The sequence below is a fragment of the Melanotaenia boesemani genome, chromosome 4 (assembly GCF_017639745.1).
Source record: "Melanotaenia boesemani isolate fMelBoe1 chromosome 4, fMelBoe1.pri, whole genome shotgun sequence".
Taxonomy (NCBI): Eukaryota; Metazoa; Chordata; class Actinopteri; order Atheriniformes; family Melanotaeniidae; genus Melanotaenia; species Melanotaenia boesemani.
The window spans coordinates 40198862-40218360 of NC_055685.1; the positions used below are offsets into that span (position 1 = coordinate 40198862).

At 45.7% G+C, this 19499-nt stretch overlaps 2 protein-coding genes across 6 annotated transcripts in view; one reads left to right on the forward strand and one right to left on the reverse strand.

The window, feature by feature from the left end:
- LOC121638917 (calpain-2 catalytic subunit-like) lies at window positions 1–17533 on the forward strand. 5 transcript variants are annotated; one of them, XR_006010107.1, is made up of 21 exons: window positions 1–291; window positions 8547–8616; window positions 10716–10837; window positions 10918–11051; window positions 11203–11371; window positions 12495–12578; window positions 12696–12781; window positions 13307–13381; window positions 13466–13626; window positions 13798–13967; window positions 14800–14811; window positions 14875–15086; window positions 15329–15365; window positions 15560–15625; window positions 15689–15746; window positions 15821–15885; window positions 16007–16075; window positions 16832–16910; window positions 17014–17101; window positions 17178–17236; window positions 17362–17533. XR_006010107.1 is itself a non-coding variant. In XM_041984002.1 (21 exons), exons 1-20 carry the CDS (start codon window positions 55–57, stop codon window positions 17246–17248), a joined length of 2094 nt encoding a protein of 697 aa, XP_041839936.1. In that variant the 5' UTR covers window positions 1–54; the 3' UTR covers window positions 17249–17273; window positions 17362–17533. The 5 variants fall into 5 exon arrangements, 2 of the variants coding, with proteins under 2 accessions (XP_041839936.1, XP_041839935.1); XM_041984002.1 differs by having other exon boundaries at window positions 16985–17101; window positions 17178–17273; XM_041984001.1 differs by having other exon boundaries at window positions 16985–17101.
- The window catches only part of aars2 (alanyl-tRNA synthetase 2, mitochondrial (putative)), a 24824-nt gene continuing 22832 nt past the window's right edge, over window positions 17508–19499 (reverse strand). Inside the window, exons 21-22 of the mRNA XM_041983984.1 lie at window positions 17892–18005; window positions 17508–17801 (exon numbers count right to left, since the gene is read on the reverse strand). Of these exons, the coding sequence (XP_041839918.1) occupies window positions 17634–17801; window positions 17892–18005 (282 nt within the window). The 3' untranslated portion in view covers window positions 17508–17633. The remainder of the gene's footprint in view (window positions 17802–17891; window positions 18006–19499) is intronic.

Here is a 19499-nt window from a genome sequence, read left to right on the forward strand (position 1 = left end):
ACACCTGAAACCTGAGCAGCTGCTCCCTAATTTCCCAGAACTCACCGAACCACCATGTCCGGCATCGCTGCCACTCTGCAGCGCTACCGGGATCAGAACCTGGGCATCGGAACCAGCACTTGGGCCGTGAAGTACCTGAACCAGGACTACGAGGTTCTGAGGCAGAGCTGCTTCCAAACGGGTCAGCTGTTCCAGGACGACTCCTTTCCGGCCGGGTCCTCCTCTCTGGGCTATAACGAACTGGGCCCGAACTCCTCCAAGGTCCGCGGGGTGTCCTGGAAGCGGCCCACGGTCAGTACCAGACCAGTACCGGCCCCGGTGGGCAAGCCCCGCCCATCCAGACTTTTCATTCTTTTTCTAGTGGTGCTGAAAGTAGAATCTGTTCCCAGACCTGCTTTGTTGCACTGAGAAAACTTTTTGTTTGTTTGTTTTTTTCTTCTTTTTTTTTTTTTGTTTGTTTGTTTGTTTCAGGGGTGACCAAGTCCGGTCCTGGAGATCTACTATCTTTTTAGATGCATTTCTTCTCCATCACACCTGGATGACGAGGCTGAATTCCCTCGTGCACACGTCATCCAGCTCTGCAGAGGCCTGGTCGCGAGACTTAGGAGTGTTGGAGAAGGGATGAGGATCTCCAGGACCGGACTTGGACACTCCTGGTATATTTAATTCATGTGTGAATATAATCACCAAATCCCGCGAGAACTTAAAGAACATAATACGTTCTTTCTTTTATCGCGATATTTGGTGCCCGTCTCGTCTAACCCCCAATCCCAAACCGAAAACTTGAGCACTCGCCCTGAGCCCCTGATGACTAAATGACATCACCTGCGTGAGGAGTCGAGGGTGACAGGCCACAAGGGCTCGAAATGCTTTAAATAGGATTGGGACAGCACTTTGAGACCTGCACTGCAAGGAGAGAGACGCCATACACACATATATATATATATATATATATATATACACACATATATATATATATATATATATATATATATATATATATATATATATATATATACATACACATATATATATATATATATATATATATATATATATATATATATATATATATATATATATATATATATATATATACACACATATATATATATATAGTATATATACTAGAGGTCAGGAAGCTCCTGTAAACGCCGCCGTGGGGAAATTAAACGGCGAAAAATATAACGACCCAGGCCCACAATACTGAAGAACATGTTTCACACGTCGGCTTCTCTCGGTAAACTCCGTGTTTCACGTGACATCGCAGTGATTTATGGGTAATTCCTTAGCGAAAGTTGGCATCGATGCTGACTTATGGAAAGGGGGCAGAAAGGGCTCAAAAATGTCCGCCATCATCCCTTGATCACTCACACAATTCCAATTGGAATACCACTGAACCCTCGAGCCCCTCGCGGGAGCGCGCCCGTGAGTGCAGGAGTGCTCAAGTGTTCCATTTGGGATTCGACCTACGTTTCTGGCTGCTGCAGATGTTTCCTGATGTTTTACTGAGTTGAAGATGCACTAAATGAACCAGGACCAGCTGGTTGAGCTCTAGTTTTTCTCTGAGACCAGCTCCTATTGCCTGCTGAGTGTTCCTCCACGGTTCCTCTGGCTGGATGTGGAGGTTGTTGGTAGTTGGAGCCTGATGGAAACATCTGAGCGTTTATGGTGTTTAGTGTAAAACCTGATCCATGTGGGTCAGAACGGATCTCATGTTGCTGTTTAGGTTTTGTGGTTAACGGATCTCTCTGTCATTTAATTCTAAAGTCTGATTATTGGCCAAATTGACTAGATTGACTTATTATTTATTCAAAAATGAAAAGCTCTGATTTACGCTGGATCAGGTTTTAAGTGTCAGTAAAAAAATTTCTGGGTAGGAAACATCTTTTTTATTGCGTTCTCTACCTAAACTGCTTCCACATGGGTCAAATACAGAATTATTAAACTGGAATGTGTCGTCATCTGAAGTCAGAGTTGCTGTGCTAAATGGGTCCCGCCAGGACTGGTACCAGAACCTCATTTCCTCCATGAAGTTCAGTAGAACCATCCACACCAGACAGACCAGAATCCGTCGGTCAGTTTAATGGTCAGTTTAACAAGGTTTATAGACCTGGTTCGGTCCAGTCTGTAACTCAGCTGATTGGTCCACAGGTGTTAGACCTGTTCCCAGAGAGACCTGGAGAACCGGATCTGCTCACCTGGATGGAGATCAGCTGAATCCAGGACTAGAACAGGGACTGGACCTGAAATGGTAAAAATGTTGAAAGACCTTCAGAAGCTGAGAACTGTTGATGGAGACCACATTAAAAATCCAGTTTTACTTTCTTTTCTTTCTTTCTATGGACCCTTCTCAGTGACATCACGGTGTTCGTTTCCGCCGCCATGTTGGATGGCTAAAAGCTAGCTGGGACCACTACAGCAGGGACGGCGCTTTCCAAACCACTTCAGCTCCGATGCGGTCAGACAGGATATCTAGAAAAACGTGCATTTGTTGGTGCTGAAAATCCAAAGTTTTTCCTCTTCATGTCAGAGCTGAGTAGAAACCAGCAGAAACAGATAACGTTACGGCGATGTAAAGATCAGGGACGTCCCGGTCAGATATTTAGGAGTTAACGTTTCTAACAGTTACTGAGAGGAAACATCGCTGTTTAACGACTGTTTATTGAAATGAAGAAAAATCCATGTCCAGCTTTTCATTACCACTGAATCAGTGGAACGTCCGCCCATCACCGTGGCGATCTGTGGTGGAGGCGGGATCAGTGGAACATCCACCCAGTTTCACCGCGGTCATGTTTCCACTGGAAGAAACTGGAGAATGTTTGGTTCATTTGCTGCTTCTTGTCTGACCGTCTCGGTTACACATGAACAACGTTTCTGTTTCTGGTTGGATGAACCAGAATCTGTTCAAGAGTTAAACGAAGGAACGAGACCATTTTTATGAACTTTAATTTGTTCTCTTTTCTGCTTGCTGTCGTCTGTCTAACTTTACCAGATCCTCCTTTAGCTTCTTTTCTCAGGAGTGCAGACAAACGGGAAGATGGACGGGACGAAGGCTGGGGACAACGGCTTGTCTTTTACCCAGAGGACGACACAGTTAGCCTCAGCTACATGTCTGTTAGCAACAGGCTAACATGAAGTTTCTGGTCCTGGGATGCAGTAACGTTAAACCCCTGCAGTTTGCTGCACTTAGTAACACATTGCCTTCATTTTTCATAGATAAATATATTCAGGATCAGAGCAGCCCGCCATAAAAAGACTTGGAAAGTGTACAAAACTAAATTTTCTGTAAACTCCCACCAACAAAATGCTGCTAACAGCTGAGCGTCTCTGACAATTTCCAGTTATCTGGTCTGACGGCTGCAACACATTCAGCGTCCTTCAGGGTCAGCAGCAGTCTGGAAAATACAATCCCATCCTGGGAATGTGGACTGGAACATCCGGAGGCTCAACACGATGTAGTGTTTTTACATGAACCACTGTGTAACAGCTTTTAATCCCAGTATAAACCAGTCTGTAGCAGCTTTTAATCCCAGTATAAACCAGTGTGTAGCAGCTTTTAATCCCAGTATAAACCAGTCTGTAGCAGCTTTTAATCCCAGTATAAACCAGTCTGTAGCAGCTTTTAATCCCAGTATAAACCAGTCTGTAGCAGCTTTTAATCCCAGTATAAACCAGTCTGTAGCAGCTTTTAATCCCAGTATAAACTAGTCTGTAGCAGCTTTTAATCCCAGTATAAACCAGTCTGTAACAGCTTTTAATCCCAGTATAAACCAGTGTGTAACAGCTTTTAATCCCAGTATAAACCAGTCTGTAACAGTTTTTAATCCCAGTATAAACTAGTCTGTAGCAGCTTTTAATCCCAGTATAAACCAGTCTGTAGCAGCTTTTAATCCCAGTATAAACCAGTCTGTAGCAGCTTTTAATCCCAGTATGAACCAGTCTGTAGCAGCTTTTAATCCCAGTATAAACCAGTCTGTAGCAGCTTTGAATCCCAGTATAAACCAGCCTGTAACAGCTTTTAATCCCAGTATAAACCAGTCTGTAGCAGCTTTTAATCCCAGTATAAACCAGTCTGTAACAGCTTTTAATCCCAGTATAAACCAGTGTGTAACAGCTTTTAATCCCAGTATAAACCAGTCTGTAACAGCTTTTAATCCCAGTATAAACCAGTCTGTAACAGCTTTTAATCCCAGTATAAACCAGTCTGTAGCAGCTTTTAATCCCAGTATAAACCTGTCTGTAGCAGCTTTTAATCCCAGTATAAACCAGTCTGTAGCAGCTTTTAATCCCAGTATAAACCAGTGTGTAGCAGCTTTTAATCCCAGTATAAACCAGTCTGTAACAGCTTTTAATCCCAGTATAAACCAGTCTGTAACAGCTTTTAATCCCAGTGTAAACCAGTCTGTAGCAGCTTTTAATCCCAGTGTAAACCAGTCTGTAGCAGCTTTTAATCCCAGTATAAACCAGTCTGTAACAGCTTTTAATCCCAGTATAAACCAGTCTGTAGCAGCTTTTAATCCCAGTATAAACCAGTCTGTAACAGCTTTTAATCCCAGTATAAACCAGTCTGTAGCAGCTTTTAATCCCAGTATAAACCAGTCTGTAGCAGCTTTTAATCCCAGTATAAACCAGTCTGTAACAGCTTTTAATCCCAGTATAAACCAGCCTGTAACAGCTTTTAATCCCAGTATAAACCAGTCTGTAACAGCTTTTAATCCCAGTATAAACCAGTCTGTAGCAGCTTTTAATCCCAGTATAAACCAGTCTGTAGCAGCTTTTAATCCCAGTATAAACCAGTCTGTAACAGCTTTTAATCCCAGTATAAACCAGTCTGTAACAGCTTTTAATCCCAGTATAAACCAGTCTGTAGCAGCTTTTAATCCCAGTATAAACCAGTGTGTAGCAGCTTTTAATCCCAGTATAAACCAGTCTGTAGCAGTTTTTAATCCCAGTATAAACCAGTCTGTAGCAGCTTTTAATCCCAGTATAAACCAGTCTGTAGCAGCTTTTAATCCCAGTATAAACCAGTGTGTAGCAGCTTTTAATCCCAGTATAAACCAGTCTGTAGCAGCTTTTAATCCCAGTATAAACCAGTCTGTAGCAGCTTTTAATCCCAGTATAAACCAGTCTGTAGCAGCTTTTAATCCCAGTATAAACCAGCCTGTAACAGCTTTTAATCCCAGTATAAACCAGTCTGTAGCAGCTTTTAATCCCAGTATAAACCAGTCTGTAACAGCTTTAATCCCAGTATAAACCAGTGTGTAACAGCTTTTAATCCCAGTATAAACCAGTCTGTAGCAGCTTTTAATCCCAGTATAAACCAGTCTGTAGCAGCTTTTAATCCCAGTATAAACCAGTCTGTAACAGCTTTTAATCCCAGTATAAACCAGCCTGTAACAGCTTTTAATCCCAGTATAAACCAGTCTGTAGCAGCTTTTAATCCCAGTATAAACCAGTCTGTAGCAGCTTTTAATCCCAGTATAAACCAGTCTGTAGCAGCTTTTAATCCCAGTATAAACCAGTCTGTAGCAGCTTTTAATCCCAGTATAAACCAGTCTGTAGCAGCTTTTAATCCCAGTATAAACCAGTCTGTAGCAGCTTTTAATCCCAGTATAAACCAGTCTGTAGCAGCTTTTAATCCCAGTATAAACCAGCCTGTAACAGCTTTTAATCCCAGTATAAACCAGTCTGTAGCAGCTTTTAATCCCAGTATAAACCAGCCTGTAACAGCTTTTAATCCCAGTATAAACCAGTCTGTAGCAGCTTTTAATCCCAGTATAAACCAGTCTGTAACAGCTTTAATCCCAGTATAAACCAGTGTGTAACAGCTTTTAATCCCAGTATAAACCAGTCTGTAGCAGCTTTTAATCCCAGTATAAACCAGTCTGTAGCAGCTTTTAATCCCAGTATAAACCAGTCTGTAACAGCTTTTAATCCCAGTATAAACCAGCCTGTAACAGCTTTTAATCCCAGTATAAACCAGTCTGTAGCAGCTTTTAATCCCAGTATAAACCAGTCTGTAGCAGCTTTTAATCCCAGTATAAACCAGTCTGTAGCAGCTTTTAATCCCAGTATAAACCAGTCTGTAGCAGCTTTTAATCCCAGTATAAACCAGTCTGTAGCAGCTTTTAATCCCAGTATAAACCAGTCTGTAGCAGCTTTTAATCCCAGTATAAACCAGTCTGTAGCAGCTTTTAATCCCAGTATAAACCAGCCTGTAACAGCTTTTAATCCCAGTATAAACCAGTCTGTAGCAGCTTTTAATCCCAGTATAAACCAGTCTGTAGCAGCTTTTAATCACAGTATAAACCAGTCTGTAACAGCTTTTAATCCCAGTATAAACCAGTCTGTAACAGCTTTTAATCCCAGTATAAACCAGTCTGTAGCAGCTTTTAATCCCAGTATAAACCAGTCTGTAGCAGCTTTTAATCCCAGTATAAACCAGTGTGTAGCAGCTTTTAATCGCAGTATAAACCAGTCTGTAGCAGTTTTTAATCCCAGTATAAACCAGTCTGTAGCAGCTTTTAATCCCAGTATAAACCAGTCTGTAGCAGCTTTTAATCCCAGTATAAACCAGTCTGTAGCAGCTTTTAATCCCAGTATAAACCAGTCTGTAGCAGCTTTTAATCCCAGTATAAACCAGCCTGTAACAGCTTTTAATCCCAGTATAAACCAGTCTGTAGCAGCTTTTAATCCCAGTATAAACCAGTCTGTAACAGCTTTAATCCCAGTATAAACCAGTGTGTAACAGCTTTTAATCCCAGTATAAACCAGTCTGTAACAGTTTTTAATCCCAGTATAAACCAGTCTGTAACAGCTTTTAATCCCAGTATAAACCAGTCTGTAACAGCTTTTAATCCCAGTATAAACCAGTCTGTAGCAGCTTTTAATCCCAGTATAAACCTGTCTGTAGCAGCTTTTAATCCCAGTATAAACCAGTCTGTAGCAGCTTTTAATCCCAGTATAAACCAGTGTGTAGCAGCTTTTAATCCCAGTATAAACCAGTCTGTAACAGCTTTTAATCCCAGTATAAACCAGTCTGTAACAGCTTTTAATCCCAGTATAAACCAGTCTGTAGCAGCTTTTAATCCCAGTATAAACCAGTCTGTAGCAGCTTTTAATCCCAGTATAAACCAGTCTGTAACAGCTTTTAATCCCAGTATAAACCAGTCTGTAGCAGCTTTTAATCCCAGTATAAACCAGTCTGTAACAGCTTTTAATCCCAGTATAAACCAGTCTGTAGCAGCTTTTAATCCCAGTATAAACCAGTCTGTAGCAGCTTTTAATCCCAGTATAAACCAGTCTGTAACAGCTTTTAATCCCAGTATAAACCAGTCTGTAACAGCTTTTAATCCCAGTATAAACCAGTCTGTAGCAGCTTTTAATCCCAGTATAAACCTGTCTGTAGCAGCTTTTAATCCCAGTATAAACCAGTCTGTAGCAGCTTTTAATCCCAGTATAAACCAGTCTGTAACAGCTTTTAATCCCAGTATAAACCAGTCTGTAGCAGCTTTTAATCCCAGTATAAACCAGTCTGTAGCAGCTTTTAATCCCAGTATAAACCAGTCTGTAACAGCTTTTAATCCCAGTATAAACCAGTCTGTAACAGCTTTTAATCCCAGTATAAACCAGTCTGTAGCAGCTTTTAATCCCAGTATAAACCTGTCTGTAGCAGCTTTTAATCCCAGTATAAACCAGTCTGTAGCAGCTTTTAATCCCAGTATAAACCAGTGTGTAGCAGCTTTTAATCCCAGTATAAACCAGTCTGTAACAGCTTTCAATCCCAGTATAAACCAGTCTGTAGAAGCTTTTAATCCCAGTATAAACCAGTCTGTAGCAGTTTATAATCCCAGTATAAACCAGTCTGTAGCAGTTTATAATCCCAGTATAAACCAGTCTGTAACAGCTGCTTTGTGGCGCCACCGTGCATCAGAAACGTCTTCTTGGCTTTATTCCAGCCATAGAGGAGCTTTATTTTTCTTCTTTTCACACACACACAGAACTTTCTGCTCACTGGTTGATCTTTGGCTGCTCCTGATTGGACGTTACTGTCAATCTAAGCTCTCTGATTGGTGGAAAGTCTGACAGGAAGTGGCTTCATCATCATGTCCAGGTCTAAATAGAAGTCTCTTAGCAACATAGTAGTGATGGTGATGTTTTTATGATGAAATGTGATAAATAATGCTGTTATCATGGATCATTGTGGATTTACCAGATAGAGTCTCTGAATAAAACTACATTTAGTGGCTGGATTGTAAACCTCCTGGACGGGATAGAAATGCTGGAAAACTTCGTAGAGTAGACTGACTTCGGGCAGACCTGCTGGAGGTTTGAGGGTTAAGTCAACATAAAGTCAGAAATGAGGACTCTGGGTCCTAATCATAAAAAAAAACGGCTTCAACAGTCACAGTGTCATGGTTTCTGTATTCTGTCTTCTTCATGTGTACATCTGGACTCTGTCGGACCCGTGTTCTACAGAACCTCCTTTCTGTTTAGGTCGGTTTCTTCTGTAACAGCTGCTGTTTGTCTCTGGTTCTGTGCAGGAGCTGGTATCTGATCCAGAGTTCATCTTGCTCGGAGCCAGCAGGACCGACATTTGTCAGGGCGCTCTGGGTGAGAGGCAGCTTTTATTTCCCAGACTGGAAGAGCCAGTTCCTGAACTGGATGAGCGACTCCGTGCCTCAGCAGAATAAACACTTTACCCGTCAGATGAAGAACTGAAACGATTCCAGATTAAATTTTCCTAGAATAGAATACAATAGAATAGCTATTCTCTGTTCCCAATGGTGACAGAAATCCTTCAAAAAGGCTCCAACCTACTTCAACATCCACACCTCCCATAATAAAACGCAATAAAAACCAGACTTCTGCACAACTACAGGAGTGAGGCAACGTCTGATTGGGCTGCAGATGGGACGCAACAAAGCTGCTCCCTAAAAACACAAATCCGCCACCTGGTGGTCAGAGGAGGAACTGGACTATCTTTATTTGGATACAATCATTTGTTGTCTTTGTAAAAAAATTCATTTTATTTGGCGACTACGTCAACCAAGAGGTAAAAAAATAAGTAAAACATCCCCAAATTTTTGAAGAGACGGAACCTGAGATGGAACCTGAGACGGACCTGAGATGCACCTGAGACAGAACCTGAGACACATCTGAGATGCACCTGGGACGGAACCTGACACAACTGAGACGGAACATGACACGCACCTGAGACGGAACCTGAGACAGAACCTGGTATAGAACCTGAGATGCATCTGGGACGGAACCTGAGACGGACCTGAGACAGAACATGACACACACTTGAGACAGAACCTGAGACGGAACCTGAGACACACTTGAGACGGAACTTGAGACGGAACCTGAGATGCGCCTGAGACCGAACCAGAGATGCACCTGGGACAGAACCTGACACAACTGAGAAGGAACATGACACGTACCTGAGACGCACCTAAGACGCAACTAAAACAGAACATGACACGCACCTGAGACGGAACCTGAGACAGAACCTAAAACGGAACCTGAGACGCATCTGAGACAGAACATCAGACGAAACCTGACGCACCTGGTTTAGAACCTGAGATGCATCTGGGACGGAACCTGAGACGGAACTTGAGACACACTTGAGACGGAACCTGAGACACACCTGAGACGTAACCTGAGACAGACCTGAGACACACCTGAGACGGAACCTGAGACAACCTAAGACACACCTGAGACGGAACCTGAGATGCACCTGGGACAGAACCTGACACAACTGAGACAGAACATGATACGCACCTGAGATGGAACCTGAGATGGAACCTGACATGCACCTGAGATGGAACCTGACATGCACCTGAGACGAAACCTGAGACGCACCTGGGACGGAACCAGAGATGCACCTGGGACAGAACCTGACACAACTGAGACAGAACATGACACGCACCTGAGACGGAACCTGAGACGCACCTGAGACAGAACATCAGATGAAACCTGAGACGCACCTGGTTTAGAACCTGAGATGCATCTGGGACGGAACCTGAGACGGAACCTGAGACACACTTGAGACGGAAACTGAGACGGACCTGAGACGGAACCTGAGACAACCTAAGACACACCTGAGATGCACCTGGGACAGAACCTGATACAACTGAGACAGAACATGACACGCACCTGAGACGGAACCTGAGCGCACCTGGGACGGAACCTGAGACCCACCTGCGACGGAACCTGAGACGGAAACTGAGACACACCTGAGCCGAAACCTGACTCTCACCTGAGACAGAACCTGAGACACACCTGAGACAGAACCTGACACGTACCTGAGACGGAAACTGAGACGCACCTGAGACGGAACCTGACTCACACCTGAGATGGAACCTGAGACGGAACCTGTGACAGAACCTGACATGCACCTGAGACAGAACCTGAGACACACCTGAGATGGAACCTGTGGTCATATCCTGTAGAAAGGGTTCCTATAGTAACGGGGGGGACACCTAAGGGGCGGCAGCCAATCAGAGCAGCTCCTGGTGAACACCTGACCTGTCACGCACTCAGACCTTTAATCAGGAAATTTAGCACTGATGAGTTCTGCTCATCAGATCATGAACCAGCTTTTTGTTCAGCAGCTGAATAAATGATTGTTTTGAATGATTAAATGTGACCTGAGATTACCTGTTTCTGATTAGTCGTTAAGCTCCGCCTCCTGTCTGTCCTTAACCCAGGTGACTGCTGGCTGCTCGCTGCCATTGCTTGTCTGACCCTGAATAAGGAGGTTCTGGCCCGAGTCGTCCCTCATGGCCAGAGCTTCAGGACTGGAGAATACGCCGGCATCTTCCACTTCCAGGTACAAACAGACTAAGTCTGGGCAGGTGTACAGGTGAAACACTGAACAGGTGAAGTCACACCAGCTCTGTCTGTCCTCAGTTCTGGCAGTTTGGGGAATGGGTAGACGTGGTGATTGACGACCTGCTGCCAGTTCGAGGAGAGGAGCTGCTATTTGTCCACTCGGCTGAGGGGAGGGAGTTCTGGAGCGCCCTGCTAGAGAAGGCCTACGCCAAGTAAGACCAGGACCAGGTCTGGAACAGGGTCTGAACAGGTTCCGAACCGGACCATCTGAACCTGTGTTTGTAAACACTGGATCACAGTTCTGCAGGAGTTCCTGTGTGGGTCAGAGTTCCTGCCCAAGCCTCAGGTGTCATGTCGCTGCAGGTTGAATGGCTGTTATGAGGCTCTGTCTGGAGGATCGACCACCGAGGGCTTTGAGGATTTCACAGGAGGAATTGCAGAGGTGCACGAGCTGAGCCGACCTGATCCACACCTGTTCCAGGTTATCCAGAAAGCGCTGGGCCGAGGCTCGCTGACAGGCTGCTCCATCGAAGTGAGACACACAAACTACACAGCCACATATACTGATTTAGTTCTGATGTTATCAGACGCAGTTGTATCTACCTACACCTGACGTGTCGGCGGTAGTCCTCCGTCTTCATCACAGGTGTCGCTGGATGGTGTGACATACAAATCAGCATTGAGGTGGCACTGGCCCGATGTAGACCACGCGGTCTGATGTAGACCACCTGGCCCGATGCTCTCCACTGCACATCGGTTCAGCTTCTGCACCAGGGTCTGGGGTATAATGTTGTTGAAGTTGGAAGTAAAATCCAAGAAGAGCAGGAAGATGTAGGAATTTCTGTTCTCTGGGTAGGTGAACTCGTTAAGAGCATCTGGCAGGGAGGGGGCGTTGTGCATCTCTGGTATTATAGTTGGTGATGCACTTAATGCCTTTCCACATGCTGGTTAACTGGTGTTAAACTGTGAGCTAACTGGTGCTAAATAGTGAGCTAACTGGTGCTAAATTGTGGGCTAACTGGTACTAAATGGTGAGCTAACTGGTGTTAAATAGTGAGCTAACTGGTGCTAAATGGTGAGCTAACTGGTGTTAAATAGTGAGCTAACTGGTGCTAAATTGTGAGCTAACTGGTACTAAATGGTGAGCTAACTGGTGCTAAACTGTGAGCTAACTGGTGTTAAATAGTAAGCTAACTTGTGCTAAATAGTGAGCTAACAGGTACTAAACCGTGAGTTAGCTGGTACTAAATTGTAAGCTAACTGGTACTAAATGGTGAGCTAACTGGTACTAAATTGTGAGCTAACTGGTACTAAATGGTGAGCAAACTGGTGCTAAATTGTGAGCTAACTGGTACTAAATGGTGAGCTAACTGGTGCTAAAATGTGGGCTAACTGGTACTAAATTATGAGCTAACTGGTACTAAATGGTGAGCTAACTGGTACTAAATGGTGAGCTAACTGGTACTAAATGGTGAGCTAACTGGTGCTAAATTGTGAGCTAACTGGTACTAAATTGTGAGCTAACTGGTACTAAATGGTGAGCTAACTGGCACTAAATTATGAGCTAACTGGTACTAAATTGTGAGCTAACTGGCACTAAATTATGAGCTAATTGGTACTAAATGGTGAGCTAACTGGTGCTAATCTGGTTTCAGATAACAAGTTCAGTCGACTCTGAAGCCATCACCTCCAAGAAACTGGTGAAAGGCCACGCGTACTCTGTGACATGTGCAGCTGAGGTGAGGACACCCAACACCATTATCCCCTATTAGCTGACTGAACTCTGAGACACCATTTAGGTGATGGTAACATGCTCGGGTGTGAGCAAGTGGGTAACTGCTTGTGACTGGCTGCAGGTGGGTTACCATGGTGACAGAGAGAAGCTGATTCGAATCAGGAACCCCTGGGGTCAGGTGGAGTGGACTGGAGCCTGGAGTGATAAGTAATAAACTTTATACATAAATACCAGCAAAATTGAAGAAATTAAGAGTGGTTGAGTCCGGACCAGTTTAATAAGGGACAACATGAAGGTGAGAAACATCAGTTCTTCATGTTCAACAAGCAGCTGTGGCTGGTTTGTGTAACGACTGGTAACAGTATGTAACGATGGGTAATGTCAGATTAACATGTGTAACAGTGTGTAACAGTAACAGTATGTAATAGTAACAGTGTGTAATAGTAACAGTATGTAATAGTAACAGTGTGTAATGGTAACAGTATGTAACAGTATGTAACAGTAACAGTGTGTAATAGTAACAGTGTGTAACAGTAACAGTGTGTAATAGCAACAGTGTGTAACAGTAACAGTATGTAACAGTAACAGTGTGTAACAGTAACAGTGTGTAACAGTAACAGTATGTAACAGTAACAGTGTGTAACAGTAACAGTATGTAACAGTAACAGAGTGTAACAGTAACAGTGTGTAATAGTAACAGTGTGTAACGGGGGGTAAATGCTTGTCCTGCAGCTCGATTCAGTGGCGTTGGGTCAGTGATGAGGACCGTCAGCGTCTGAGCCATTGTTCAGAGGATGGAGAGTTCTGGTAAACCTGGATCAAAGTCCTCCCGTTTGACATGTCTCTTCAGGGATGAAAGAGATCATGTACGACATCTGCTCTCCCTTACAGGATGTCTTTCTCAGACTTCCTGCATCACTTCTCCCGGCTGGAGATCTGCAACCTAACGCCCGATGCGCTGAGTGACAATGATGTTTCCAAGTGGGCTTTGTCCAAGTTCGAAGGAAGCTGGCGGAGAGGATCCACCGCAGGAGGCTGCAGGAACTATCCCGGTGTGTGGAGCAAATGCATCATTCACTTGTAATATAGAAAATGTACATGTGGACATCACATGAAGACTCACTGATCCTGGCCCATGGACATTCAGGAAGTTTGTTTTATCATTTGAATGGGTCTGAGCTTCAATTGGGTCTTTGTTTGAGCTGCTGCTCTGCATTCCTCAGACTCCTTCTGGACCAACCCGCAGTTTGTAATCCGGCTGAACGAGGAGGACGATGACCCGGATGATGGCGAGGCCGGCTGCAGCTTTGTGGTGGGTCTGATCCAAAAGAACCGCAGAAGAATGCGGAAGATGGGCGAGGACATGCTGACTATTGGCTTTGCCATCTACGAGGTGAGGATGGACATCTTAAGCCCCATTTCCACCAACGGGTCCAGCTCGGTCTGGTAAACCTCTTGAGTATCAGTCGGATAGCAATAGCTGCGTCAGCTACATAAAACGGCATCATAGTGTGATGTCATAGCGGAGTGACGCCTTCCTTGAATTCCAAGTAAGAAGGCGACCCAGAAACAAAGGGAGAGGATGATGGACATCCATCAAACGTTAAATCCTCCGTATGTTTAATCCTGACCAAAGTTTGAGTGTTGATAGAATCGAGCTGAAAAATTGATTTAATTTTATACTTTCAGGTCTTTAATGTTCCTTGAATGAACCTAAAATGGCTAAGCTCCACAAAAACATACAGATTTGAACCTAAAAACAAAAAAAGGTCCCATTGAAGGCTACTAGCCTTTTTTTTATATATATTTTTCCATTAGATGCACCATTTTTCAATTCTAATCTTATTTTAAATGTATTTTTCAGACTAAAGTTGAATAATTTAAGGGGAAAAGTTTATTAATACATGAAATTTTGGCAGAGGTTTTTGAAAAGATGGCATTTCTTGATCTCTAAAGGGTTAAAGACGGAGCTGTTCCTGCTTTGTTCTCATGGCTGAGTCGCACAGGAAGTGACGGTTCTGATTCTTTCGGTGGTACAGCTACTGAGCTGTACCAAACCAGACCTGGTGGTGGAAACAGGGCTTTAGACCGATCCAAACACTACCAGAAATATCCTTACTGAGCTGCTTCGTTCACACATTGGGTCAGAACCAGAACCTTTGGTCAGGAAGCTCAACAAAGCTGGACCTTCATGTCTCCCTCTGGTCTGGTTTCTTGTGTTTCAGGTTCCTGATGAGGTAAGAACAACATCAACTGTTGCTCCGCCGTCCGATCTGACGCTAACCTGATGTCTCTGTCAGTTCTCTGGTCAGAGGAACATCCACCTGGACAGAAACTCCTTCCTGCGTCACGCTGCCGCCGCCAGCTCTGAATCCTTCATCAACCTCCGAGAAGTCTGCAGGCGCTTCTGTCTGCCGCCGGGAGAGTACCTGATCATCCCGTCCACCTTCCAGCCCAGCGAGAACGGAGACTTCTGCATACGAGTGTTCTCCGAGAAGCAGGCCGACTTCCAGTAGGTTCCAGAGTTCATACGAGTTTTCTGATCGGAGGAGCACCTGGTGGAATCAGAGCTGAGTCTGAGCAGCCAGGCAGCTTCTCATGAAGCCTCCTGCAGGGGGACCAACGTCTGCTGGAGGCTTAGATGTAGTGAACATGTAACGTAACGAGCACTGAGACCTTTCAAGACGTGTTTAACACAAACTTGTTCTATGAGGATGTACGTGAATGAAATCAGATGACGGGTTTTTCCTGCAGGGAGGTGGAGAACCCCGTCGAGTCCCGTGTAGAGAAGGTGAGTCTTCCTGTTGTCTGTCTGTTCTCAGAGCAAAGCTCCTCCCCTTCAGAGTCAGCATCGCTTTCCTCCTGAGATGGTTCTGAGGGAGGAACCGGGATCAGGCCGACGGTTCTGAGGGGAGGAACCGGGATCGGGCCATTCTAGTAACCTGTGGGTTTTGTTTGAGCCTGTTCTGTTTGGTTCTGCTGCAGATTGAGATTGATGAGGACGGTGTGGACGACCACTTCAGAGGTCTGTTTGGACAGCTGGCGGGACAGGTGAGTCCATCAGGGATGGAAACTTGTCTGGTTCTGGTTCCGGACTGACTGTGGTCTCTACAGGACTGGGAGATCAGCGCCTTCGAGCTGCAGAAGATTCTCAACAAAGTAGTGACCAAACGTAAGAACCGTCATGGTCGGTTCCACTGTCATGGTCGGTTCTCGAAGGTTCTGACTGTACAAACTGTTTCACAGGGTCGGACATCCTGACTGACGGCTTCTGCATCTCCACCTGTCGGAACATGATCAACCTGCTGGACGTATCCTTCAGAACCGAAACGCACCGCTTCAGGTGTAACGTGAAGGAAGGTAACTTCCTGCTTCCTGCTTCCAGCTGATCTTCAGTCTGGTTCCAGAACAGCTCCTGAACTCTGACCTCAGAAAGACGGCAGTGGGAAACTGGGCCTGCTGGAGTTCCGAGTTCTGTGGACCAAGATCGAGAACTACCTGGTGAGTGTTTCTATGGAAACCTGCAGGATCCAAATGGTCTACTCAGGTATGAGGGATATTCCATGGATCAGGATTCAGGGAGTCTTGCTCATTTCGATGAGTCTGGTTCATCAAAGTGAGAGTTCTGTTCCATCATCGTGGACCAGCTGAGCTTTGGGTCATCATTGTGCTTAAATCAGTTTCCAGCACTAGAAGGTGTAAAATCACCTGAACGCTCCTTCTTTGTGTTCATGCCTCAATGACTCATTAATGTTAGAGTAGCTACCGGTCTGTGCCGGACCAGGATAGGTCCAGCTGGGTTACCGTGGTAACTAGCGCTGTTGAACCGGTCTGTGCCGGACCAGGATAGGTCCAGCTGGGTTACCGTGGTAACCAGCTTTGTAGAACCGGTCTGTGCCGGACCAGGATAGGTCCAGCTGGGTTACCGTGGTAACCAGCTTTGTAGAACCGGTCTGTGCCGGACCAGGATAGGTCCAGCTGTGTTACCGTGGTAACCAGCGCTGTTGAACCGGTCTTTGCCGGACCAGGATAGGTCCAGCTGGGTTACCGTGGTAACCAGCGCTGTTGAACCGGTCTGCGCTGGACCAGGATAGCGGTCTGGAACCAGTCTGGATGGAACGTCTGAACTGGTTGGTGGATTCAAGAGGAGATGGAACTGGTTTCAGACTGTCTCAGGTGAGTCTCTGGAGTCGACCGGACTCTGGATCAGCTGTGACCTGATGATGTTGTTGACCTGTTGATGCTGTCGTGGTCCAGAACATCTACCGGGCCAAGGACGTGGACAACACTGGGACGATGAGCTCGGTGGAGATGAGGACGGCCGTGGAAGAAGCAGGTGAGTCCTCTTTGATTCTGATCAGCTGACCTGCTGACCTCTGCTCAGCTGACCTGCTGCCGGTCTCTCTGCAGGTTTCAGTCTGAACAGTCGTCTCCATCAGGTTCTGGTGGCCCGGTACAGTGAAGCGGACCGCACCGTTGACTTCGACAGCTTCGTGGGCTGTCTGGTCCGTCTGGAGACCATGTTCGGTGAGTCCTTGCCACCATCAGCAGGCGAGACATGTCCTCGCCGCTCTGTCCTCACTGTGGTGTCTTCTGTCCACAGATTCGTTCAGCACACTGGATAAAGACGGGTCAGGAACCGTAGAGCTCAACATGATGGAGGTAAGAACCTGAACATCGGAACCAAGACGTCCTGCAGGTTGGACTGACAGCCAGTTTCCATGACAACCTTACTCAGAAAACACCAGAACCCAGACGACCTGTTTCATGGTGTTTTTCTCCGGTAGTGGCTCAGCGTGTCCATGCTCTGAATGTCCAGAACCAGCCTGACCAGGATCCTGATCCAGAACCAGCTCAGACCTGTGGACAACGCATGTTTTTCCTCCTGAGTGACGATTATTTATTTCAGAGAAAACAGACGATCATAAATAAATAAAGACTGAGTGGTTTTGGTTTTAATTTCTTCTAAAACAAAGAAATGTTAAATTTCTGCCAACCAAAGAAAAAAAAGGCGATATGGGAGGAGCTTCCACCAGACAGCGCTCTGACATCGGTGACATCATCGCTGTGTTCTCTGGCGGGCGAAGTCCTCAGCCCATTTCAGGGCCTCTGTGATGTCACTGGCAGTTCCTGTTCCCTTGGCAACCACAGCAGAGCCCCCACCACTCCCCCCAAGGTGACGGCACACTGCCACCGCCCAATCAGAGGCTGTGAAGGCCGGCGAGTCCTGTGGGAGGAACAGCCAATCAGATCAGTACGCTACAGGCTGTTTAACAGGCCCCGCCCCCTATGTTGTCACAGAGGTGAGTGGCGTTACCTTGGGAACTTGACAAGCGCACAGAACTGTCCCAGAATTCCTCCGGTGAGCGAGAAGCATCACATGACTGAAAGGAGCCGCGGCGCTCAGCTGGTTGACAGTCTTCATCAGAACCTGGAACACAGAACCGGATCACATGTCAGGGACTCAGTTTGGTTCTGAACAGCGTGTGACCAGAACCAGCTGCTTCACGAGGCCGTGGTTCTGTGCAGTCCGAAGGTCTCCACTTCTGGACCCAGTCAGAACCAACAGAGAACTCTTAGGCTAGGTTCACACTGCAGGGCTTCATGCTCCGTTCAGATTTTATTTAGATTTTTGTTTTTAGGGTCCGTTCACATTTCCACTGAAATGCGACTTGTATGTGATCTCGTGTACGAAGTGTCCCGCATGCACGATGATGTGACGGCGGGCGTGCGTGACGTCTTCGTGTTTGCGGTAACAGCAGAGCGTATGTGGCAGTTTTAAAGTGACTGTCCAACCGTTCACAGCACATTTTCCATGTTGCCTCGTGTAGCCATGGCAACGCAGCAGAAACGTGGGTACGGAGTCGCAGCCAGGGGTGGAGGAGAGTCATGTGACCCTTTACAGGTAAGAGATTATAAACGTTGTGTACGACTACGTTCCTGGTCTTAGTGAGGACTGGAGGTCTAGGACGTACTTTCCTGGTCTTAGTGAGGAGTGGAGTTATAGGATCTACTTTCCTGGTCTTAGTGAAGACTGGAGGTCTAGGATCTACTTTCCTGGTCTTAGTGAGGAGTGGAGTTCTAGGATCTACATTCCTGGTCTCAGTGAGGACTGGAGTTCAAGGATCGACGTTCGTGGTCTCAGTGAGGACTGGAGTTCAAGGATCGACGTTCGTGGTCTTAGTGAGGAGTGGAGGTCTAGGATCTACTTTCCTGGTCTTAGTTAGGACTGGAGGTCTAGGACCTACTTTCCTGGTCTTAGTGAGGACTGGAGTTCTAGGATCTACTTTCCTGGTGTTAGTGAGGACTGGAGTTCTAGGATCTACTTTCCTGTTCTTAGTGAAGACTGGAGTTCTAGGATCTACTTTCCTGGTCTTAGTGAGGACTGGAGTTCTAGGATCTACTTCCTTGGTCTTAGTGAGGACTGGAGTTCTAGGATCTACTTTCCTGGTCTTAGTGAGGACTGGAGTTCTAGGATCTACTTTCTTGGTCTCAGTGAGGACTGGAGTTCTAGGATCTACTTTCCTGGTCTTAGTGAGGACTGGAGGTCTAGGACCTACTTTCCTGGTCTTAGTGAGGAGTAGAGTTCTAGGATCTACTTTCCTGGTCTTAGTGAGGAGTGGAGTTCTAGGATCTACTTTCCTGGTCTTAGTGAGGACTGGAGGTCTAGGACGTACTTTCCTGGTCTTAGTGAGGACTGGAGGTCTAGGACATACTTTCCTGGTCTTAGTGAGGAGTAGAGTTCTAGGATCTACTTTCCTGGTCTTAGTGAGGACTGGAGTTCTAGGATCTACTTTCTTGGTCTTAGTGAGGACTGGAGTTCTAGGATCTACTTTCCTGGTCTTAGTGAGGACTGGAGTTCTAGGATCTACTTTCCTGGTCTTAGTGAGGGCTGGAGTTCTAGGATCTACTTTCCTGGTCTTAG